We start from the raw sequence: 26,279 nt of genomic DNA, 5'->3' as shown, positions 1-26,279 counted from the left end.
AGTTGGTGGCTTATAATGCACCTTACAACCGCCTTGCCAATTACAAGCAAACCACTGGCATTTCATTGAATACACAGAAGAAGCAGAAGATCGCTGTCTTAGAGTATTTTGCAACAGACAGCTAAAAAATGAGGTGATTTTGTACAGTTCGAATTGCGGAAAATTCATAGCAAAAAAAAGTTGTCACAGACTTCCTTCAACCATCCAGAAAGGCTAAAGTTGTGGCTGGAATTTCTGGGGGTTGATGTGAGCACACCTGTTGAGAATCTGCAGAAAGCTGATCACCGTGTCTCTGCCTCTGCGGTCTGCATTTTACTGAACTTTGCTGGAGGTCGAAAGAAATCGCCCAAAATCTCTTTAGCCTGAGAGAAATACAGCGGTTCCCACATTACCTCCTGGGATAGGGGTGGCCAGACGCCCCCGGCTTCCGGGACAGTCCTCGATTTCGACCTTCCGCTGAGTTGTCCCCGAAAAGTCCCCGGGTTTTCACTGTGATTGACAGACCCAAATTGGAATAAAAGAAAGAAAAGAAAACACTGACCAAACGACAGTTGCGCACCTTCACGCCGCAGGCTCAAGCCAGTCGAAGCAAGCACTCAGCTCAGACCTCAGAGATGTTCTAGAATGCCCATATTTCTGGTAGGCTATTTCGATTGGTGGAATAGCAGCTGCAGAATCTTTGAAATGAAACCACTTGTTGTGCGGGGACTTATTAAACTATTCATCACTTAATGTCCCAGCTGCTCAAGTCCAGGTTAAACTAAAATTGCGGAATACTGCCACACACATAGCATACATATCATACACACCCATATCAATGGAACCGAATCTAAGCTTTCCAATGATATTAGCGCCAAGTTGCTGTGATAAATGGTTCGACAATGAAGTTATGTAACAACTCTAGCATCGGTAGGCCTACAACAAGCGGTTCCTTAGTCTGGTTTTGAAATTGCAACACATTTCTACATGGTCTCCAACTTTGGGCCAAAATTATAATGTAGGCCTATTCTCATGTATACATTCTCATGCAACAGGCCCCAGAAACAGCCTATTCTGAAGGGACTAAAAAGTGGCATGAATGGAGCTGCGGATAATGTGTAATCTGAGAGGAATTTTGCGGCTTCAGGGACATGTTTTGTGCAACCAGGCCTGTTTTGACTTGTTGAAAAAGAAGTATGCAGGTTTTAAGAATTACAGTTAGGTGAATTCTTCTTACAGAAAAGGTAATTTTGCATGTCAGTCAGGTTAGTGAACCTGCTCACCTTTGCTCCAATTCCAGTTTCTATTCGCCTGATGTATTTTAGGCTAAGCTGTTCTTCTTGTCGGGTGCCAGAATATTTTTAATTATTCACATAACAACTCAGAATGACTGTATAAGAGAGACCCCTGAAAACTTGGTCCAAAGATGATGATACACTTTTTAACCAGTTATGCATGGCCATATTCCTGAGTATTGTTGTTTGGGTAAATTGAGTCTGATTTTTAGAGAATGCACCTCCAAAATGGTCAGCCAGACACAAAAGACAACAAAGACAAGGAGAAGAGGCCAGACAAGAAGGAGCCAAAAATACAGGAAACAATCTTTAATCTATTTTGCCAGAGACTGTCTGATGATGTCAACTCCATTAAAGGACTGTTATTGGTGCCTACACCTGTCACTTAAGTAAGTAGTCCCTTAAGGTAGAGCTCTTTAAATTATTTCGCTCTGTTAAGTTAGAATATTTCTATCATAAGGGGAGAACCAACTTACCTTTGACAGCTGAGAATGCTCCTACAGAATACAGAACGCCTGCACAGTTATGTGGGATAATGCTGATGGACAGTATGTATGATGATGAAATCAATATACAGTTATTTGACTGCAAGTTCTACACAAAGTTCTCATGTGATCCAACACACCCCTTTAAAGGAAAAATGGACCAGTTTCTAAAACAAGCCTGGTCCTCTGATCATGTGAGTCAGTCTGAATATAAATATTTAATTCATATTTTTTCCCATCAAACCAGTGATTTACAGTTTACCTAAAGTAAAGTACATAAAGCTTCAGAAGGGTTTCCAAAATGTCCTATCATAGCTTGTATGTATTGGTTAACTTATAGAACCTTTATCCCATTTTGTTGACTGCCATATAAGACCATTAGTGGAAAAGCTCCCATCATACCTTAGAGATACTGGTGATTTTATATCTCAACTTTCTGAAGTGACGTGCATTAGTGATAGGATTGATTCTGGCCACGATGGATGAGTCTTTATACATCCCACACTCATCTGGTCTGTGTGCTCTTAAATTCTTTCTTGACACTAGGTCAGAATTATACTGACAAAGAACTAGGCTTATTTCCTTCATGGCAACAATTATTGGTAACATTTTACTTGAAGGTATCTACATAAGAGTGACATGACACTGTCATGACATGACACATGAACCCTAACTTGTAATGACAAAAACCGAATGACACTTAATGACAAAAGCGTTATGTCATAAACGTTTATGACTTGTTTATAATTGTTTATGACACATTCATGACAGTGTCATATCACTCTTATGTAGATACCTTCAAGTAAAGTGTAAGCCAATTTCTTCCTCCAGACACGTGGTACTTCAATGTGAAAGGTTTGCCCCCGACTATACAAAATTGTTTATGGATTGGTTTGAATATCAATATGTATTCTTTTTCACCATCCATTGTGTTCTAGAAAAGGTATATTGATTATGTATTTTTAATTTGGAAAGGTTCTACCTGTGTTGAATATGACTGTCACCAAGTGAATTTCTTTGATACAAGGGTAATTTTTAATAGACATCTATACCACACTTTTCACTAGGCCCACTGATAGAAACAGTCTTGTACATTTCTCTAACTATCATCCCACTCCCCTTAAAGAATGTTTGCCATTCTAGTCAGTTCCTTAGGATTCAACACATCTGTACAAGGGATGATGATTTCCAAGTGGAGACACAGAAACTCTTTGAGACAGTTTTTAACGAGAGTGTATCCACGAGAAGTTTTAGATGAAGCTTTCACTAAGGTGCATGGAAAGAACAGAAAGGACTTTAGCTTTCCAAAGCTAAATTTAAGAGGCAAACATCCTTCTCCTGTGTATTTAATACCAGCTGTTCACCACTTAAGAGCTATATGTAACTTTGTAAATAACACCTGCACAGAATACACAGAATTTAAATGGTGGCTCAACATGCACTACTCTTTGCAATGAGGGAAGACAGGGATTGACTGAAACATTTGCACTGCACTTTGCCCTGGATATCTTTAAAAAATATATAAAAATCTTTCAAGACTTTGTTTAACTTTTTGGCCCTCTGTGTGAGAGTCGAGTCCTTACTGACTGTTGTGATAATTGTTTTGTTCTGTTCTGCCATGCCTTCATCAACATCAGTAAGCAAATTATCATGATCATCCTATCAGAACACAAGGAACTGCTTGTGTGGTTGGCCAGCAACAACACTCGGAAAGTTGCCCCATGCATCATTACTTTAAGATTACACGCTAGCCTGGAAAAATCCAAAATCATTCACAAAGTGAAAAGAGTCTGGTGACTCATGATTGGGATTCCTTTCCAACTGTTGCAGTGCTAACTTTAAAATCATTGGTCCAGCCTAACCAATCACATTGATCAGAGATTCTTAACTTTACTTCATATTTCGCCTAAACTTTACAAACAGTCAAGAAACAATGTATGTGGGTCTAACTTTGCTGTAAATAAATGTCTGCATTTTTCCAACTGCATTTTTTTGATGTTTGCAGGTGTTGCTACTTCTGTTTATCACAATAAGTTCCGGTTTTCTCTTCCCCTCTCGTCCCTGTATGACCTGACATTTTTCTTGTCTGAGGGAAGCGATAGTGAATTATCATGTCCCAGACTAGTATCTCCCTGAAAGGAGATCTAGGATGGGAGGGGCCAGGCTACGCTAGTATGTCGGATGCCATGTCAAAAAAATAATAAATAACAGGATACACAATCTATTTAATTCAGTACAGTTTTATTCTTCACTCTCAAGTGCTGGGGAATCCATATAAAACAATCAGAATATACATATAAGATAAAAAGAATTCCAGCACAAAACGTACTTTACCATTAAACATGGTGCAAGAGAAGTTACATACACAGGATTGGTCATGGTTCAGGCACACGTGTAGAGAAAGCACATGATCCTGACAATGACTGGAATATAAGTGAGCAAAAATGTTTGTGTGTGTATGTGTGTGTTTGTGTGTGTGCCTGTGTGTGTGTGTGTGTGTTTGTATTTTCTCTCTTTGTGCGGCCTGTAATTAAGCATATTTGATATTTGGAGTGTGAGTTTGAACTGAGTGTGCCTGTAAGCTTGTCTGTGTGTCTCTCTCTGTGTGTCTCTCTCTCTCTGTGTGTGTGTGTGTGTGTGTGTGTGTGTGTGTGTGTACAAGCTGAACAGAGGGGAGCATGTGTTGTGAAACACTGCCACCTGCTGATCAGGGGGTTTTGATGTCGGTGCTGCGGCGTTTTAGCTTCTCGGGGTTGTTGGAAGCCATCTGAGAGAAATCTCTGAAGATATCTAGACAAGTCTCATCACCTGAAAGGGGACACAAAAGTAGGGTTAGCCATGCAGTAAGGTACGCATAGATAAACACATGCATTGTAATAAACAGCGAGAGAGAGAGAGAGAGAGAGAGAGAGAGAGAGAGAGAGAGAGAGAGAGAGAGAGAGAGAGAGAGAGAATAATACACATAACATCATTAAATCATGCACTATGCCCATGCAATTTAGTAAAATAATCTTCAGTCTACTAGCCCACTCAGGGGCCTACCTCTCTGTTTGTTACAGGAGTTGTGTCTGTAGAAACATTGGGTCGAAATATTGACCTTGGTGGACTGAATGGTACTGCCCTAGGGTAATTCATGATGACAGGTTTGGCATAGCCTTTGTTTATGTACAGTATCTCTCCATATGGCATGCCATTTCAAAAAAAAAAAAAAAAAAAAAACTCACATCCACACAGACACAAAACTTTGCATGCAAGTGTGATTCACCCAAGCACCCTACGCCAGTTGCCAAATAATTAGTTTGTTAATTCATCTAATGAGCCAAAATAAAATCACAATTAGTTGCGCAAGAATCCCATTTAACTGGGGCAAAGCAGGCAGCTATGCAGAGCACAAGCCCTTTTCAAAACCTATAGAATCCAGCACACTGCACCAAAACCTCCCATTCTTTCTCGGTTTCCAATGTTTTCTTTCAATATATTTTGATGAATCCATTATCCATAAGAGGGAAATTAAGTTGGGACATTATGGACAAGGGGACATGAGGACAAGCCTGCAGCACACACACACGAAAAGATAAGAAGGTAGATTCTGGAAGAGGATACACAAACACTCACACAAACAAACATTCAAACACACACACACACAAATAATTGTAATGACTAATTATAGTTTGGGAGATGCTAGACTAAGTGGAGAGGGGTACATAGTGTTGATTGAGGTTTTGAAACAGGCACCTGTGTGCACGGCATGCTATGAGGCTGAGAGAGTGGACTATTACCTGTGGCAGGCGGGCGGGCGGGCAGGGTGCAGACGACACACACAACTGTGCAAGCAGCAGAGACTGACCGCCTCCATGGACACATCAGCACACACACACACACACACACACACACACGCACGCACACACACAGACACAAACACACAGACACAAACACACACACACACATATCAGCACACACACACACACACACGTACACACACACACACACACAAACACACACACACACACACACACACACACACACACACACACACACACACACACAAACACACACGCGCACGCACGCATATAAATATCCACACACAGAGCCATACAGATTGCAGACAGTCAAATAAAGACACAAATTAAAAAAGCTCAACAACAAACATGTGCAACATAGACCTTTAAGAGTTAGCCACACTGGGGTGCTTTCAAAAGACAATGACTGAAATAACACACTTTACAAGCACAGCATCATGTGGAAGGCAACCAGTCCCATATGAAAAACAGTTTCCACTGAATGAATATTAGCAGAACACCAGTCAGTCCACTGGCAGAGAACAGCCACATTGCACCAGGTTGGTGGCCCGCTGTCCTAATTCAACACCAACACCTTTTCATTGAGCCCTAAATGGACATATACTAAAAAATATGCATTTTCATGTTAAATGTCCAAAACACCAAAACACTGGGATTCCAATGTCAGTGGCAAAAATATTAGTATCCTTGCATATCAATGAGGCCTTTTTAATCAGATAGTCTATTAAAAGTCTAATTAAAAGTAAAAAAGTCCTACAATGTATCTGTTTTAACCATTCACTCAATTAGCTGATTCTAATTAGCACAACTCTTTAGCCAGGTAGATGAGTTAATTAATAAAATAACCTGTTTTGTGTGAACAGGTATAACCAATACATGGTAGGACTTTCTGAAGCTGGGTTATTAGAGGTAGCATAGGTTACATACATGATTACTGTATAAAGAACATGCACTCTTAAAACGAATGTGTAGGAATAAACACAAACTGCGTTGTCCCCAAACTGCGTTGTGGACACAGATGTGTTGTGTCGCAAGACGCAAGTTGTGTCATTTTCAACATATACTGTGTAACGAATAACAAAAGCAATGTGTTGGAAACAAGACAAACTGTGTTGTCCCTATCTGGACACAAAGATGTATTAAAAACAACGATAGTTGTGTTGTTTTCAACACATTCGTTTTAAGAGTGTGGTTAACATGGATCAGTCAAACCCATTCATTGCACAAGGGTAGGCTACTTATGTCCAGAGTGTTACTGACAGCAGTCTTAGCCACTTGAAATACACCTTAGTAACATGGAGGGATAATGAGGGCGTGTTGGTTGAGATTTCACAGATCAGCACAATGCCATTTATCTGTGAGCTGCTACCACAGTCATGGACAGCATAAACTACAGTCATGGACAGCATAAACTACAGTCTAAGGTACCGTATGCTGGCCCTGCAACTGCTCACTGCTTCAGATGAAAGTCATCAACTTCCACAATGAAATGCCACTTAATGTAGAGGATGAACAGAGGTTGGCCAAAGGGCCCTGATCTAAAATGTTTTGTCGGCGTAATCATTAAGTGTCTTCATAGAGCTGTTGAACTCCACCCGACACCACTGGGACCTTGGAGTTCTCCTCAATCAACAGGTCAACCCAGCAGCAGGTCCCTGAGCCCTTCGGTGACGGACATAAAAGCCTCTTGTTCAGGGTCTGCCTCCCCACACTGGCTACAGACCCGGTGTACAGACCCAGGCCATGTCACACTTGTTTTCTGGATAGCCGACTCGCTTTTTTAACACATTTGTACAGAGTTGTTGTTGTCCCGCAAAACAGGGACATTGTATGCAATTGCCTAATAAATGGCAAAACAGTGGATGTAATGGGCTTAACGGAACAGGAACTAAAGGCCTATCTGTAAAAGCCTAAATGCCCAGCGAGATGATTGGTCGAAAGGCAGACTAGTAACTGAAAGGCACCAGTGAGAATTCAGATGACTGATCAATTCTGATCACTGACTGCTGAATGTGGTTTCAGCACTCTGCATAGCTTAGACATACTGAGCATTCAATAAAGACAAATTTAAAACTACAGTAATGTGTCATGTGATAAGTCACTCAAACTTGAATCTGTTTGAGGTACTATCCTGTACTGTGTAACATAAAGGGCCTAGTACTTAATATAATAAAACATATTCAAGGGAAATGTACATTTTTAAAATATACAAAAATCTATAAAAACTGTACAAACCCTTCACAGCAGTACGTAAAACATGCCATATCTTAGGCACTCTGGCAGTAATGGGGATGTCTACATTCAACTCATCTGACTTCTTGGCCAACATTGTTAGTGTTACATGAATATCTCCTAAAGCTGAATGGTTAACGTGCAGCAGACATCCCCTCTGACAGAATCTAACGTACACACACATATCCACACACACACACACACACACACACACACACACACACACACACACACACACACACACACACACACACACACACACACACACACACAAACACACACACACGCAAATCTCCAAAGTCAGGAGATTAGAGGACTTAGTGCCTTGGCCACAGAAAGTGCCCATGACTTGGTCAGCTTCATTATTGCGTCCAATGGCCCTACTGTACATTTCCAGCTCCAGCTCTATCCATTCTGAACTGCGTGGGCCCATTCACTGAGCTGGTTCCTCAGAGCCTGCAAGTTCTTTTTTGTCTGGCCAATCACAGAGCCCGCTCCACCCCCTTCACCCTCACAGCCCAGCCCCTCGGATTGACCTGATTGGCCAAACGCGCCATCCATCTCCCGCATTTCTTTGTTCATCTTGGCGATCCGCAGCCTGTTGAAAGAACAAATCAAAACGACCCACTTTAGGAGTTCACCAATCAGAGGGCGGATGAATACAGATATTTCATTGAAATTAGAGAGTAGATGGCATTTAGAATGCAGCATATCACACTCACAGGGTCACGATGTCAGCATTGGCACTCTCTACAGCGATACTGATCGGGTCTTTGCCGCTCTTGTCTCTGGCGTTGTAGTCTGCTCCTCGCTTTAGGAAGAGACACACCAACCTATGGGACAGAGCAGTGTGTGAACAAGTTTCTGTGCATGTTTTATATCTGCTTGCTTTGGTGTGTCTAAATCAATCTGGGTGACCAGCGTGTTTTGGGAAACTGCAAGTTGGCCTCATGAGTGTCTGCCCCCCTGTACGATACAATTTGATGTCCAGAGTCTGACATGGGCCTACTTGGCATTTCAGAAATTATTTGTTTTCCTGTAAGTGATTTCTCTGTCTGTTCTAGTGTTCATGTATATATTTGTGTCTGTGTCTGTGTTTGTGTGTGTGTGTGTGTTTCATACCCTGTGTGGCCCAGTATAGTAGCATGGTGGAGAGGTCCTCTTCCATTAACATCAACCTGGCTGACATTGGCCCCATTCTGAAGCAGAAACTCACATGCTGCCAAAGAATTCTGGGGGAAAAAACAAACAACCAGACAAACAAATGACCCCATCTGCTCCCATGTATAACATACGCAAACAGTGCTGTCACTTACATAACCCCTTTTCTCTCTTTTGCTTCAACTTGACTTCTCTAAGACTGCATACACTGCATACTACTCCCTTGAGCACACTTGATCTGTAGCTTGGCCTAATTCAGGGCTAGTACACACTTCAGCGAGCCAGGACACTCTGCTTAGGAGGCCAAATGCACCCAGTGGGATGAAAGGGAGAGGCTTAGAGGTTTTTCGGAGAAGGCAGTATCTCTTTTACCTTGCTCTTCATCATTATAAAAGAGCATTCTTTATACGTTCTTCGTATTTTTCTCCACATCTCTGTTGATGTCCTATTTTGTTTATATTTTCACCTTGGATGCTCTCTCTCCTTTTAGTTCAAGGAATTAACTTTTTTTGGTCTGGTCTTGCCAAACTGTTTTTAAATGTCCAGTATTGCTGGAGAAGATCCTGTCTGTTGCTCAGTGATGTTTGTAACACAGACTGTTGCTAAGTATGCTGATTATGAAGTGGCTATGCAATACTACGCAAACATCTTAGAGAAGCTGTGGCTTCACGTGGATTAGTGATGGGATTGATGACATCATCACTGACCCACTACCAGTGCATATGCTGTTACTCGCATAATGCTTTGCCATATTGACATAGATTATTTTTGGGACATTTTTGTCTATGCCATCATTAGTGATGCAAAGTGCTTCTGACATCAGGGTTCGACTTCTTTAAAATGAACATCGGAACAGGCAGGCTCAACTCAAAGTCCCTATTTGAGACTTTTACAGTGATTTTACTAGTTTAAAACCCTTTTGCTGACTTAGGTCGTGTTTATTCGAAGGTTTCTGTAAGGCGCGTATCTCTCACCGCTGTCGCTGCCTGGATAAGCGGCGTGCTGCTCTCCTCGGCCACGTTGATCCAGTTGACGTCGGCGCCATGGGCCAGCGCGTCGGCCATGACGGGGAAGTGTTGCATGGCGGCTGATTTGTAAAGCAGAGCACCGGGATGCAGGCCACTCAGGTCCTCCTCCTCCCCATCCTCATAGTCTGCTCGAACACAGACACACACACGCACAGACACGCACATCACACACGCACATCACACACGCACACAAAACACACCAAAGTCCTTTTAGGCAAGTCCCTCCACTCGGCGGCCATTTGACAACGCATTTTGGGCACTCGTCAGGCATCCATTTCGGCAGAAATGCGCGTGCACAAGGCTTCACGACACCAATCTTGCTCCAGCGGCGAGATCACAACACATGATTGGCACGATGTCTTCACAACACAACATATGATTGGCTCAATGTATTCACATGTCGACGTTTTGCCGAGAAAAGGGTGGGATATGTGTAGACAACGGCCATATTGGCGTGACAAACTAGCCCCATGCATTTCTATGGAGTATTTTTTGAGTGCTGTGTCTCCTCATTAGAAAGTCTCTGAACACACTGATGAATGTGTCCACACTCCACACAACATAAACACACATATGCATATAAAATGTGGGTACACAAGCATACACAGGCACACACCAAAATAGGGAACAGAAACACCCACACATGCCAAAAATATGAACACACAGACACACCCACACACACCCACCCAGGGTCTCAGAAGTGTATATGAATAAAAAAGTAAGATCTGTCACACTGAAAAAATCTGTGTGTGGGTGGATGAGTGTGTGTGTGTGTGTGTCAACTTGTAAATGCATGTGTTGTGTGTGTGTGTGTGTGTGTGTGTGTGTGTGTCTTACCCTTGTAAGAGGGGCTATTGTTCTTGAGGTCACTTGGGCTTATCCCTAAAGGAGAGAGGCACATGACATTCCTCTGGTTAGATTACGGCTCGATCCTAATGCCTTAACACAACAGCATTTACACACTCATGCACACCACTCCAGCCCTCAAGTCCAGCTGAATGTGAACAGCCATTGTGTGTTTGTGGACTGATACAATTATATAATAAATTGGTATAAAGCCTGATTGTTGGAGAGAGAGATAGAGTGGGATTGTATCCCTTTCCCACTTTCTCTCTCTTTCCCTCCCTCGTTTTCTTTCTGTCTCTCTTTCTCTTAAAGTGTGTGCATGTGTACTGTAAATGTTTGTGAGAGAAAACCTGTGTGAGTGTGTGTCTGAAAAAGAGAGAGAGAGAGAGAGAGAAAGAAAGAGAGAGATTGAGTCGGCATGTGTGTGTGAGAGAATTAATTACTTTTTTTTGTGTGTGAAAGGCCCTATCTTTAAATGTGTGTGTGTGTGTGTGTGTGTGTGTGTTTACCTGTCAGGCGGGGCAGGGTGGCACGGTTGGGTTTGGGTTTGAGGGCGGGGCGGGTTCCTCCTTGTCGCTCCTGCACCGTGCTGCGGTTCCGTCGGGCACTGGAGCGCCTCAGAGGAGTCACACGGCCCGTCTCCGGAAGCTTCTGGATGAACTTTTTCTCCACATACTTGGAGCGGATCCACGACTCCTTATCCTGCCTGAGATGGACAGGGCACTTTGGTGACCACTTCAAAGCATTTAGAATCTTACTAACCTGCATATGATATAAATGATATCATTTATTTTTGTTGTATACTTATATCTCCATTATAAGTGCAGGATTTCCAAGTATAAATAGGAAAAGTCCTTGCAAACATCTCTATTAAAACTATTTTTTAATAGATTAATAAATTAATTTAATAGATTTATAAATTATCATGATGAAGCTAATGCTGACAATCAGAAATTCTTTAGAACTACTGTAATGACTTGACTTCATTTCTTAAATAACACTCAATGCAGAGCAACATAAAACATCCTGTGACAAATAAACAATTAAAAGGTGTTATGTGCATAAACTGAGCAAACAAACAGCAACATGATGATATGGAGACCCAGAGCATTACACTCAGTCTGATATGACCTACCAGGAGGCCACAAACAAACAGCAAAAAGTACCTGCGCACATCACCTCAGCTATGGAAGCCGTGCAGAGGAAGTGAAGGGGAAGTGCAGAAATAGACCCGAGATGGTGAAATAGAAAGAAAGAAAGAAAAGAAAAGAAAGAAAGAGAGAGAAGGAGAAATGCAAGCGTTAGAAACGGACGTAAGACATGTGCGTCTGAGGCTGACTCAGGCGTGAGATGGTGCAGATGATAGCTCTGTGGAGAGGAGATTAGTGGGCCGACAGGAGACCGATGACGCGCCTCGTATCAACACATCGACAGACAGCGGCCATTTTCCAAATGATCGGTTTTGCAGCCTGTTGATTTCTGGTCTGTCATTTGGTTTGTTGACTTGTGGTGTTGCGCAGTTGTACACTGAACTCAGTTCTCTCAGCAATGCCACTGCCAATACCATGGAACGAAAGTGCTTCTCTATTTTGTAATCATAACATAGGCCTACTGAATACTCTACATCCAGTGATATTTTCAGAAGTAGGAGGATCGCTATACCCCTTCATTTGATTTGATTATGGCAGGGCAAACCTGCTCACCTAACCATACCATAATCCCCATAATATAAGGCTTTACTGTTTACATTGGGTCTCTCATTCATCAACACTGATCATGATGATGCCATGTTCCCTTAAGAACAGCAGGTGGAGACAAAGAGCAATAGCTGTGATGCCACCCACAGTTAGTGCTTTAACATACAAGGCCTGCACATCATACTAAAGCTAGTGGGAGATAGCAAAACAAATCTCTCTAGTCCTACACATCCACTCCTCACCCACAACTCAAAGCTTCCCCTAACCAATTACGTGCAGTCTGTGTTTTGACTGACACCGTGGCAGGCCAATCCCTGACAGCCCAATCCCCGAGTTTCGAAAAGGCTGAGGTTTTCTGAGAAACCTCAGGAGGGAATATCTTTGTAATGCTGCGTTGGTTGGTTGTTCAACGGGCCTTACAGAGGAGGGAATGTCTTTGTAATGCTGCGTTGGTTGTTCAATAGGCCTTACAGAGACCTTTTGGGGCCAAGTGTCCACATAAGGATATGCTTTGGAACGCACTGCAAACAAGCAAACAAAAACCTACACGCTGTAACTTTCAACATGGTGTGCACAGTTTTACTTGGGTCAGCTCAGCCATTATATCCTTCCTCAACTGGACAAACATGTCCTCCTCAAAGGTACCACTAACATGCGTCACACAAAAACACTATAATATCACTAAAAGACATTAATCACTTGTTTTAGCGTGCATGATGTTGTGCTACAACACAATTTGTTAATTGAGATGCTTCTAAAAGAAAGCTGGATGTAAAAGGTTTGAGATAGAGATGACATTTCTAAATCTGATTCACTGGCCTACAGCAGACCACGCTGAGGCCTTCCAGGTGCTTCCACCGTGAGCTATGAATAGCATACAGGTGCAGTCAGACCAGAGACGCCCGCACGCGGAGCAAATAGCATAAGACAGACTTCATATCAGCAAAACTCCCTTTTTTCTCTGTCAGTGCGCTGGAAAACTCCTGGATCAGGTCCTGGATCAGTGTTTTTTGGGAGAGAGAGAGAGAGAGAGAGAGAGAGAGAGAGAGAGAGGGAGTAGTACAGTATGCTGTGTTTGGAAAATAGGCTCCCACTGGATTTTCATGTGAAAATTGATTTTTTTGCATATTTCGCTAATATAGAGTCTAAGGAACAAGGTTTTTTTTGTCTTCAAATTTTCACAATCCATCTTTAGTGTTTTTATCTGTATGTTTTAAAATAAGCGATTATATCTAGTCCAAAAAGTGATTTTCAATTTTTTGATAATTAATTCCACTTTTTGCACACAAAAACTAATGTAGAAAGGTTGTTGGTTATAAAACAATATCCATCATTTTCAAACTTTCAGTGTCTGAAAAAAAAGTGTAAAAACACCTCCTCCCTTGTTGCCTATGTCAAAAACGATTTCTTAATCTTTGCTTTTCTTAATCTTTGCTTTTCTTGATGCTTTCCTTGACCTGCCATGTCATTCTTTAGTCTACCTTAAGAGAAATCGGTCTGGAAATAACCTATAATAGTACAGGCAACACAGCACACCACTAGGTGTCAGAATATAAGTTACAAACAAACAAACAAACAAACAAACAAACAAACAGACAAACCACGGATGGCCCTCTCACAGCCTGAACTAATACAAAAACAAAACAAATAACTCAAGGGAAAACATTGGTGAGACACAACACATTGCACTCTTTAAAAGCAACGGGTTATCCACAGCCAATAGGCCGGGCGTGCCAGAGAAGCAATGGGGTAACAGCAACAACGCACCTCGACTTTTGGAAGCCTACCAAAACGCCAGCACAAAGGCAACAGCACACTCTACAGTCACCAGTCTTAGAATAAAGCCATGTTCTTCCAGCGACAACAACCACAAGCACCCATGCGCCAAACAATTGAAATGACCGGCATTGTTCTCCCAGAGAGGAAGCTACGTATATGATTACCACCCATGGGTGGGCCCCAGCGCTGCAGGTCAGCCTTTCCACATACACCCCTGGCTTTAAAGTTCACCGTCCCGTAGCATACCTATCTACTGCCAAGACCTGAAGGGGATGGGGAGAATATTTACTTCTGCTACACTGGCAGAGTACTCATGTGAAACAGACTGTGGGAGGTGGAAGGGGTTTGAATGCTGTCCGGCAGTATTACAGTAGGAGTGGAACGTCGGAGGGATAAAACCGGATCAGGGTCCAGACCCAACTCTTCCAGGGGGCACACGATTGGAAAATCTTCAGCTGCTGCTATGCTTGGGGCCAGCTCTGGTTCTTCCAAAGTGTCTGTGCTAAATGGTGCCGCTGCCGGGTGACTGGCGCTATTTGTGGGGGGTTGGACATCTGGTACGCCCTCCAATGAGCCTGGGACAGTTGGTCAAGGCTCAAGTTAACACCATCTTGGCCCTGGGAGGGCCAGTGCTAGTCCAGATGTGAGCTATGGCTACCCTCAGCTGGTCTCCAACTTCAGGGTTACCTGGGGGTATGGCCTTCAAATGAGCCTGAGACAGCTGATCATGGCTAGAGTTGACACCATCTTGGTCACTGTGATGCTAAGCACTAGTCCTGGTGTGGACTATGGCTACCCTCAACGGGTCTCCAACTGCAGGGTTACCTAGGCCTGGCTCCCTCCCAATAGCCCGATGAGGCTGTGGAGCAGCCAGTGCTGGTGGGCTGGATGAATCTTGACTGGTGGGAACAGGTTTAAGCTCGGAGCGATGCATGGTCTTAAGGGGGCCTCTTCCCCATACGGCCTGATCTTATAGTGTGTGCCAATTCCTGGCCAGACACTCCACAATTTCATACTTGGTGGATGCCCATGTATCCTGGATTTTGTGGCGACCGTGAAAATGGTTCTTGCAAAAGAGTGCCAGGTGGTAATATGGGTATGGTGTCAGGACCACCATGCCTATGATATGCCACAGCCTATGATATGCCGCAGCCTATGATATGCAGCCTCTTCTAGGCGTCTCCTAGCACTAGCAAAGACAGAAGTCAGGTACTCTTGATGTTGCACCACCCAATCAGTCGGCGGACTGTCCCCGTAACTGTGACACCTCATGTCACATCTAGGGCCAGTAGCACCTCCGTCATATCAGATCTGTGGTCCTGTCCACCCCCTGATGGCCATGGTTGTTGTGTAGGCTAGTGAGCACTTCGATTCACAACACCTTGGGCAGTAAAAGCTGCAGCACTGGATCCCTGGAAGGAGGAGCCTGCATATGCCGCAGCCTATGATATGCTACAGCCTATGATATGCCACAGCCTAGGATATGCCGCAGCCTCTTCTAGGCGTCTCCTAGCACTAGCAAAGACAGAAGTCAGGTACTCTTGATGTTGCACCACCCAATCAGTCGGCGGACTGTCCCCGTGTCCCCGTAACTGTGGCTTCTGACCGAACATCAGTTTGTATGGGGAGTGCTGTGTGGACTGGTACACGGTGGTATTATAGGCGAACAGGAGCTGAGGGAGCAACTGGGGCCATTTACGCTTCTTTTCAGGGGGTAAGGTCCTGAGCAAGTCATGAAGTGTCCTGTTGAAACATTCACATTTACCGTTCCCCTCTAGATGATAAGCGGTTGTTCTACTCTTTGTTATGCCGTAGATGTCACACAGCTTCAACAGCTCCCCCTCAAATCTGTGCTACTGATCGGAGTGGATTTTCCTTGGCACGCCATACACATAGAACCATCTCTCAGTTAGAATCTCAGCTACGGTGAAAGCTCTATGATCAGGGTTCGGAAAGGCCTGGGTAAACTTTGAGAAAACATCTGTGACTACCAGAACAGTCCTGTGTTAGCTCAATCCAAGAGAGTAAAGTCAATGGCTATTATCTCCAAAGGCTTAGTGGCTAAGAGATTTCTCAAGAAGGTTCTGGCTTGGGTTGTCTTGCTTTAGCAACCACACAGTGCTCACACTCAGAACATCACTTTTGCACCTCATGTCACATCTAGGGCCAGTAGCACCACTGTCATATCAGATCTGTGGTCCTGTCCACCCCCTGATGGCCATGGTTGTTGTGTAGGCTAGTGAGCACTTCGATTCACAACACCTTGGGCAGTAAAAGCTGCAGCACTGGATCCCTGGAAGGAGGAGCCTGGATCGCTCGGTACAAGGACCCATCCACTTCATGTATCCGGGACCACTGCTTTATCAGCTGCTGGACTTTCCTTGTTTCACCCCTCCTGTCTTTACGGGTAGGTGGTCGTCCCTGTCGCCAAAACCACAGAAATCTGGAAATACAGGAATCAGTCCCTTGCAGGACTTTCAGGTCTCTTTTGGTTCGACCAGGGATAGTGTCCACCATACAAGATTCTGCCACCCAAGAATCTTTTCGTGATTGCCCACTTGACTGCAAGGAGATCGAGTTTCATAGCACTATAATTTGACATGTTCCTCTCACTTGCCCGCAAGCCCCGACTAGCAAAGGCTATTGGTCGCCGTAACCCATCCTTCTCTTGTGACAGAACTGCCCCCAATCCTGTATGGCTTGCATCCATCTCTAAGATAAAGGGACGACTGAATTCGGCATAACCGAGGACTGGTGCTTGAACAAGCGTTCTTTTAAGGCTCTGAATCCAGAAAAAGTTCTGAAGGCAAACCTGAACCTGACTACATCCCATGTTAACTATCCAATATTCAGATGTCTGTAATTGAAATGTATGCAAACTAGTGCATAATTAATGAGATATTGTTATATTACATCCATAAACATATATTTTCAGAAAACTTGTAACCTTTTCACCCGTTCTATGTTGCACATGCTAATTAACAGGTTTAAAACTAAAAAATCAGCTAAGTAAATATGATATTCAGAATCAGCACCCAAAAATTAGGCAAAATACCCTCTTTACCAGCATTTTCTCACATTTGACCCCCAAGTGATAGTAGTCCCAGTCTTAATTATGCATTATATTAATGATGATGTCATCTAAGTGTGAAAATGGATCGTGAAAATTTGAAGACAAAAAAAAAATCTTGTTCCTTAGACTCTATACTAGCAAAAATGCAAGAAAATCCAGTGGGATTACACAAGACACCGTACTAGAGAGAGAGAGAGAGAGAGAGATAGAGAGAGAGAGAGAGAAAGCAGACATTGAAAGAAAGGGAGACAAAGTGAATAGTAAAGCTGCACTAGTCTGACAGTTCCTGGATCAGCTGTTTTAGAGAGCAGTTGTGAAATCTAGAGAGAGGGAAACAGAGAGAGAGAGAGAGAGAGAAAGAAAAAGAAGTTAAGGACACAGAAACGAGAGGAGGAAGGGAGAAAAAGAGAGGGAGAGAAAGGTAGAGTTAAGGACAGAGAGAGAAAGGAGCATACAGTATTACATGTACAGAGGAACAGAGAGAGAGAGAGAGAGAAAGCGAGAGAGGAAGGGAGAGAAAAAGAGAGGGAGAGAAAGGTAGAGTTAAGGACAGAGAGAGAAAGGACACAGAGAGGAAGGGAGAGAAAAAGAGAGGGAGAGAAAGGTAGAGTTAAGGACACAGAGAGAAAGGAGCATTACACGTACAGTGGAACAGAGAGAAAGAGGGAGCGGATTTAAAGAACCATGCATTATCCACATGGCCTCCGACGGGAGAGAGGGAGTGGAGGCTGTAAAAGGCTCTTACCGAGGGCTCAATGGGTGAGGCTTCTTTATGGTGATCTCATCAATGCGCGCCTCATAAATTCGGTTGATGGCACTGTTACCTAACTCACACATCAGCTGAGAGATAAAGAGAGCAGGACGGAGGGAGGGATGGAGAAAGAGAAAGAGAGGAGAGCGAGAGAGAAAGAAAGAAAGAAAGAAAGAAAGAAAGAAAGAGAGAATGATGGATAATTACTTATGTGTTGCAGACACATGACATGACTGTTGATGTTGAAAGAGCCAGACATGATCTCTCACTCGTGCACACACCACCCCGCCCATGAGATAAATCTAAGGTGCGTGTTTACACATTCCCATCCCACATAGTGTGTGTGTTTGTGTGTGTGTCATATCCATAGTGGCACGGTGGAGAAGATACAAATAAAAACATTCAAGTGTGTGTGTGTGTGTGTGTGTTAGAAAAACATAGAGTGAGCAAGTGAAAGAGAGAGAGCGAAAGAGAGATATCTTACCCTTATGAGCTCAGGCTCCCATGAGTCCAGTGTAAGTGAACGTACTTTTGAGAAGTGAACTCCTAGACTCCTGGTATAAGCACACAGACAGACACACAGAAACAGAAGTAAACAGGGATGTACGGTTTATAGCAGGTATCAAGATATAAAAACAAATGAATGGCCTACTCTGTGATGTAATGATTGTTTGCGCGTTGTGTTATAGAATGCATGGTTAAGTGTGCACTTGGATTGGTAAAGATGATGAGGCAACCTTCTAATTAAAGGCTTCTGTATGTGTGGAAAGGTATGTGCAGTGCATATGAGACGGCATGAATGCGTTTGTGCTTGATGAGACCATTACTTTTAATTTATTCTTTAAAGTTGAGCTGGCTCTTGAGCACAAGAATTTCATTACTTATAATTCCTTTTATGAGTACATGACAATAAACTACTTGAACTTGAACTTGATAAAGGGATGTGTAATGGAGTGTGCCTTAGAGACAGTATGTGTGTTAAGCTGATTAACAACATATTGAGCAATGTCCCTGAGTATTGTTGTCGGAGTTCCCAATTGATACTAGGCAACTATCTCCAATCATCAGTAGGCCAATTATCATGACATGGAATCGGTTATGTGGTTACCCAGCAATACTGCTCCGAACACTGTCCCATGTATCATTACTCTAGTCTGTATATATGTGTATATGTGTATATATGTGTGTGTGTGGTGTGTGTGTACCTGTGTATGCCTGACCAGGTGATGCAAAGTGTGACACCAAGGTTGATGAAGGCCCTTGTGTGTTTGTGTGTGTGCATGCGCGCGTGTTGTGTGTGTGTGTGTGTGTGTTGTGTTTTGTGTGTGTGTGTGTGTGTACACACCTGTTGTGTGTGTGTGTGTGTGTGTGTGTGTGTGTGTGTGTGTGTGTGTGCGTGCGTGTGTGTACACACCTGTTGTGCGTGTGTGTGTGTGTGTGTGTGTACACACCTATTGTGTGTGTGTGTGCGTGTGTGTGCGTGCGCGTGTGTGTGTGTGTGTGTGTGTGTGTGTGCGCGTGTACCTGTGTATGCCAGAGCAGACGATGCAGAGTGTGATGCCCAGGTTGATGGATGCCCAATCAGGACCCGGCTCTCCGCAGTCGCAGCAGTGTCCGTTACCCGGAATGGCCTGCACCTCCTCCAGCGCCTTGCAACTCGAACTCTCTGACTCCTGCCCTACCCCACTGCCCGCTGACACGGAGCTGCAACGATCCCTCTGAACACACACACATATGCAACGTTTAGGTTAACTGTGAAGTGACAACCTTTGCTATTGAAACTTAGGGTGACCACAACACACACACACACGCATACCTACACACACACACAAGCATGCACACACACATAAGCATGTGCACAAACACAAGCATGCGCACACACACACACACACACACACACACACACACACACACACAAGCATGCACGCTCACACACACACACTCTCATGCACACTCGTGCACACACACACACACACACACACACACACACATGTAAACACCCACACATTAAGGAATTCAAATTTACTGAGAGGATACATTAAGGGATAGAACTTCTCCCATGAATTGTCACACATACACAGAGAATTAATGTGTGTGTCTGTGTGTGTGTGTGTGTATGAGAATTATGTGTGTGAAAGAGTGTGAGAGAGGGATGCTCACTGGGCTCAGGGTGTCCTCTCGACGGTCCTGGAAGGCTGAGGCAATGCTGTTCTGCACAGCAGTGATCCAGCCCTGCTGCTGTTTCTCAGAGTCTGCCTGCAGTAGACAGGTCCTACACACACACACAAAACACACACACACACACACACACACACAAAGTTAAGGTGAACTGTGCAGTGACAACCTTTGCTATTGAAACTTAGGGTGACCACAACCTATTTAGCTTCTTAACTGCCAACTTCCTAGCTGCCAATGCCCAAACAAGGTCTTTAAGCAAGTGTACATGTGATCATGATTGCATAAGTGAACATACCCACAAACTCACACTTGCATTCTGCTTACAAGCATTTCTGTTCATAACCACCTATACTTGGTCCTGTCGTTGATTCCATTGCACACCAGTTAGACAATAAAGACACAGCAGACCACAGACCTTTTCAAATATACTGTACATAAAGATAGATTTGACCAAAGTCTGTGTACGTTTGGTTGATATGATGTAGCAGAGGAGTCCACCTCCCCATGTCTGCACAGTTTCACTGACAGCTTCATGGCCATCACCACAGTATTACTCTCAACTTTTGGATAAAATCCAGGCTTTTGGAAAAGCTCTGTTACAGTAATTTCCTGTGCATTAGCCACATTGTGTATAAACTGCAAGACAGTGTTTTATGCAGGTTAAAAAAACAAACAAACATAAATACCATTTTAACTGCCCCCGTGTATTAAACCTCATAACTGAAGAAATTTGGCAAAATCAATGTATAAACTGCGACTAATAGTTGGGAAATTCTGGTATGCTGCATTTATATGTTAAATGGTAAATGGACTGCGTTTATATAGCGCTTTAATCGACTCCTCTGAGCACCCAAAGCATTTACAACGTCATGCCTCATGCTGCTTTCGAGATGTCTCGTAAATCCGCCGCCCGAGTTGGAAAGTGTAAATTACCCAGCTTTCTTGCGGCATTTTGGGCAGGCACGCCCACTTTACCTCGGAATACTTGAGGGTACCCCGAGGTGGACGAACGACCTTAAAACAAACATGGCTGCGCCCATAGTTGAGATGAGATGACATGTATTTGTTTTTGCATATGTACTGTGTTGGTCATGTTAAAGTTGATGTAATGCTCTTACACACTATAATACATTGCTGATTCAATCCGTTCACCAATTCATGCATTGCACGGTCTTGCTGTGCCTGCAATACAATGTAACAATTTGTTTTCAAGCCGTTTAGCTAGAGGCTACATGTAGCACAAAACAATAACAATGACTAGCCTCCTGCTAATGCCCCTCGTGGCTCGAGAGAAAGGCGTTCCTAAAGCCACTCAATGGTACATGTTGTACGGGTGAGTGTACAATGATTTACAAGACTACAGGAAAGCAGCATCAGATTCGCCCATTCACACACGCTGATGGCGGAGGCTGCCATGCAAGGCGTCCACCTGCTCATTGGGAGCACTGGGGTTAAGTGTCTTGCTCAAGGACACTTCCACAGGGTCAGGAAGAGTTGGGCTCAAACCGGCAACCTTCCAGTTGCTGGACGACTCCTCTACCTCCCGAGCCACTGCCACCCATTTGAACCAAATTGCTGCTATTGACACATTCGCAACAGTACTAGCGGTTCATGTGTCAGATGGGTGAAAGAATGTGGGACAAAGGGTCACTATGTACAATAGTCAAACACACACACAGACACACACACACACACACACACACACACACACACACACACACTTGATTGTTGCCCTTGAGTTTGGACTCACTTTGAGGGAGAGACAACTTCAAAGCAGAACCTCCTCTCCTGATCCACACCTAACTTCACTGTGCACAACCGCAAGTCCTCCACTACGATTGTGGGCTGCTCCTGAGAGGAAAAAAGAATATTCTACGTTCACATTGCGGTACGAGTAATATGTGTGTAAAAGTATATTTTCCTTCAACGTTACATTCTATATTTCTGTAAGTATTATGAAAGAGAGAGAGAGAAGGAGATGAACTAAAGACAAGACAGAAGTATAGATCATCAACAGGGTTGAATAACCAAACCTGACTGTCAGTTGTAGTAAAATCAACCAGCCATAGAGAGAGGATGAACCAGTCAATGTGTGTGTACATATTTTATGATCTGTCTAAATCTAAAAGCATTGCATTTGCGTTAACAAGCTCACCTTGAACTTCTTTTGGTACACCAGCTGATTCTTCTGTATTGAGAACCAGCGCCTAGAGACAGAGAGAAAGAGAGAGAGAGAGAGAGAGAGAGAGAGAGAGAGAGAGAGAGAGAAAGAGATAGAGATTAATAATGCAACCCTATCTAGTCATTGTGATTCCACTCAGCATCTCTATGCCCAGCAGATCTCATCAGACATCAGTAATACATGCAGCAGATACAGGAAGATCAAAACAGCCACAGAAAACACCCAATGACTGCTAGATTAACAGAGACTAATAAATCAATTAATTAATTAGTCGATTAGGTTGACACATATGGCAAATGGTTCATAGATAAGATTGACTCTTTTGTTTGTTTGCTAACCGATCATTGGTTGATTGACTGACTTGATTGACTCCTTCCAATCCACTGTGTCTGATCTTACCTGCTCCATGTCTTGAAGGCGTTGCTGGCTCTCTTGTAGAGGTAGCCCTCCATGACGATCCCCGTGGCGGCGTCTGCACAGTAGTCCATGATCGAGTCGTCATGAGACATGTCCTAATGATGTCAGCACACAGGGAAATCCCGATGATGGGTTACCGTGGAAACCAGGAAAAGAGGAGGACAAAATTAAATCTATGACAAATCGCCATCATCAGTCACTGACGTGGGATATGAACAGACCCAACTAATCATCATACACAGGTCTACTAGGACTTTAGTGGCTATTAATTTTAATGGACATATATTGAGCACTGGGGCTGGTCTACAGTCTACAGTTTTAGAAACTTATTTTGAGGTGCAGCAATCTCTCTCTCTCTCTCTCTCTGTGTCTGTGTGTGTATTCACCTTCTTCTTTATGGCTGCGTGCTTCTGCTCCATGTCCCTCTTCTCCCGTGCTGCATTAAGGACCAGCTGGGTTTGCTAGATAAACAGAAAGAAAGAAACAAAAGAAAGAAGGGAAAAAAAAGGAAGAAAGATAAATGAGGACATGTGAGATTAATGCCAGGCAGGGTAACACAGAGATGAATAGATATAATTGCATATAAAAGACAGATACAAAAGATAGACAGATACAAAAGCACAAAAAGAAAACAGCGAGAGAGAATTGATGGGAGCTGGTAAAACGTGGTGCATTAAAAAGGTCACTCTGACATCTACTCAGCGCTTTAGTGATAAACTCAGACCACTGATGACAAATGGACAGGCTGAGACAGAAGCCAGGAAGAAAGCAAGAGAATAAAAAGGAAAATGGAAACAGGGATTTGGCACAAATCCTTGTTGGGGTCAGTGGACATAACTAGGAGGCTTCCGTAAGAGAAACAGGAAGCAGGAAGTGTTGGAACTCTTCCCATTTCCTGTGCTGAATCCAGGTCAGTGCAGAGATTCAAATTCTCTTTCTCTCTGCCACTTTCATTCATCACTCTCTCTTTCTCCTTCTCTCACTCTCTCTCTCAACTGCTCAGCCTCCAGCGACATAAAACAGTGCTCAAAATGTTCAACTTGCTTTGACTCACATTTGCTATTTTATCTTGTGCCATTTCCTGCAGTGACAGGAAGTGTGTTGCGCTTGTGGCCAACAGAAGGTGAGTGTGCTTCCGCTCGCTCAACTGCATTCAAACATCTCGCCAAAAATGCTTAGTAACCTCAACAAAAAAAAAAGCTTTTTGCATGGATCTTTCCCTACAGAAAATATCTGAATGTCTTTTTAACCTTGATGTTTGCCAAATAAAGGCAGCTCTTGGGTGTTTGCCAAATAACGTTCAATTATATTTATGACTTCCCTATGTTTTTTTCTGTGAAGATTGGACACCAGAGAGCTGTAGTCAAATACATTTTTTGTTGCAGAAAGTTTCTAACGGAGGGAAATGACCTGGATGTCTGGAAGTGGCAGCTTTGAGGCTTCGATGTTTCTTGTCCTAGCATCAGAAGTGGTGAGGCTCATGATATTACATAATAGTTTCCATCAAGGTCAAAGAAAAGAGTTTAATAGAGTATCTCCTCCCCAGAACACAATACTACCAACAGAAATGAATCAACCAATCAGATACATCAAAAGACTTTGAGATAATATCAATCAACTGATAACTCTTGACAAATCAGTTAAAAATGACTAAATGCTATTCAACTATTTAAAGTTGACAATACAGCACAATTCCTCGCTCAATTTTCAATTCCACACATTTATTAATGGCTCCACTGGAATGACTTAAGCAGTGAAGAACTCAGCAGATGTTTGCATGAAGCATCTAGAATCCTGCTCTGTGTAAGTTACATGATAATTCCCAAAATACACATCGAACTTACAAGTATAATTCTGTCACTTTTTCCCCTCCGTGCTGCCTAAATAATGAACTGCACAAAGGACTACCCATTTGTTCTATACATTTCACTGGTAACTTCCCAACCCAATGCAGAAGCAAATACAAAAAACTGACACTGTAGGCCAAATTGCTCTTGCTTACAAAATTAGTCCTCTTTTCTAAGCACCACTACACTATATGCAGGTAACTCGCTCCAACAATTTCAATCAATGTTAACATTTTCTAGCCTTCTGTATACCTTGCTAGTTCAGGCACAGTTCACGTTGTGAAGGTTGATTTCTGGAAGAGTGTGTATTCAGTGCTATTTATTATTGCCTGAGGACATCAGGTGCCTGTTGTAGGAATGGCGATAGCCATCAAGCTAACATTCCCTATGGTTTACATTAATGGGTGTTGCATTGTAACAGACCAGACACAATGGAGACCTACTTGGTCTGTGTTGATTTTAGATGCCCTTCGCTTTGACTAGGGGAATATCTTGCCTTCCCCCAATTATATTTGCCAGCTCTAATCATGGTTCAGATGCCAACTCAAACAAACAAACGCACGCGCGCACACACACTTGTTATGGCAGTTGGTGTGTGTCATGTGAAACATTTCCTGTTATTGCCCTGTTGGCAGCTTCCTGTAATGATGACTGTCACACTGGCACTGCAATCCCATGATGCAACAGTGCCACGCTCATCTGACTTTTTCCCCAGTATCTTTCTCCACTGTCCCCAAATCAAATCTCCAGTTTCCCTCTCTATTCTACCATCTCCCCTCTTTAAATATTAACTTCTGGTTTCCGTCTCACTGTCGGGAGTCTCTCTCTCTCTGCGGTCCCTCTCTGATATCTCCCTCTCATTGTTCCCTATCTTTTTTGCACGTCATCCATCTTTTCTTGTCTCGCTCTCATCTCATTCTTTATCTCCCCCCGTTCCCACGGCCCCCGCGCCGCCTCACCTCATCACTCAGGGTCTTCCGGTACGTCTCCAGCTCCTTCAGGGACTGGTGGCCCTGCTGGAAGAACTGCGCCTGAGCGCCCATCAGCTCGAGAACCTTCGGGAGCAGACACACACACACACACACACACACACACAAATATATACATGAACACATGCAAGATTATAGAACACAGATGAATAGACGCATAAACCACTTACTCACAGGAAAACAAATTATTTTTGAGAAACAGGTATAGGTCAGACTTACTGCACTGAGGACATCTGTCTTCTTCTTGGACTCAATGACATTGATCTGTACAGGAAAAGAGAACAAGGGATGTAAACAGTACAACCAAGAAGGGAGGCATTGGTAGCACTGAGAAAGGACAGAATAGACAAACTACAGAAAAGAAAGATGGATAATAAAAGAAAGGACAGAATAGACAAACTACAGAAAAGAGAAATGGATAATAAAAGAAAGGACAGGATAGAAGAAGAGAGAGAGCAGAACAAAAAAATGAGAGGAGCAGATGACAGGAACAGACACAGGAGAAAAGGAGGGAATATGAGAGAAAAGAACAGTGGATGA

General features: G+C 43.3%; 1 protein-coding gene across 1 annotated transcript in view; it reads right to left on the bottom strand.

Moving 5' to 3' along the window:
* Positions 1-3,979: 3,979 nt before the first annotated feature.
* acap1 (ArfGAP with coiled-coil, ankyrin repeat and PH domains 1) overlaps positions 3,980-26,279 on the bottom strand; it is a 35,327-nt gene continuing 13,027 nt past the window's right edge. Inside the window, exons 7-23 of the mRNA XM_048236136.1 lie at positions 25,959-26,003; positions 25,710-25,805; positions 23,290-23,364; positions 22,886-22,998; positions 22,460-22,511; positions 22,055-22,155; positions 20,287-20,398; positions 19,651-19,844; positions 18,611-18,680; positions 18,121-18,215; positions 11,336-11,532; positions 10,818-10,862; positions 9,927-10,105; positions 8,914-9,023; positions 8,514-8,624; positions 8,328-8,389; positions 3,980-4,567 (exon numbers count right to left, since the gene is read on the bottom strand). Of these exons, the coding sequence (XP_048092093.1) occupies positions 4,467-4,567; positions 8,328-8,389; positions 8,514-8,624; positions 8,914-9,023; positions 9,927-10,105; positions 10,818-10,862; positions 11,336-11,532; positions 18,121-18,215; positions 18,611-18,680; positions 19,651-19,844; positions 20,287-20,398; positions 22,055-22,155; positions 22,460-22,511; positions 22,886-22,998; positions 23,290-23,364; positions 25,710-25,805; positions 25,959-26,003 (1,758 nt within the window). The 3' untranslated portion in view covers positions 3,980-4,466. The remainder of the gene's footprint in view (positions 4,568-8,327; positions 8,390-8,513; positions 8,625-8,913; positions 9,024-9,926; positions 10,106-10,817; positions 10,863-11,335; positions 11,533-18,120; positions 18,216-18,610; positions 18,681-19,650; positions 19,845-20,286; positions 20,399-22,054; positions 22,156-22,459; positions 22,512-22,885; positions 22,999-23,289; positions 23,365-25,709; positions 25,806-25,958; positions 26,004-26,279) is intronic.

The sequence above is a fragment of the Alosa alosa genome, chromosome 24 (assembly GCF_017589495.1).
Source record: "Alosa alosa isolate M-15738 ecotype Scorff River chromosome 24, AALO_Geno_1.1, whole genome shotgun sequence".
Lineage (NCBI taxonomy): Eukaryota > Metazoa > Chordata > Actinopteri > Clupeiformes > Clupeidae > Alosa > Alosa alosa.
The sequence above is the reverse complement of the archived record's forward strand: the minus strand, read 5'-3'. Positions and strand labels throughout refer to the sequence as shown.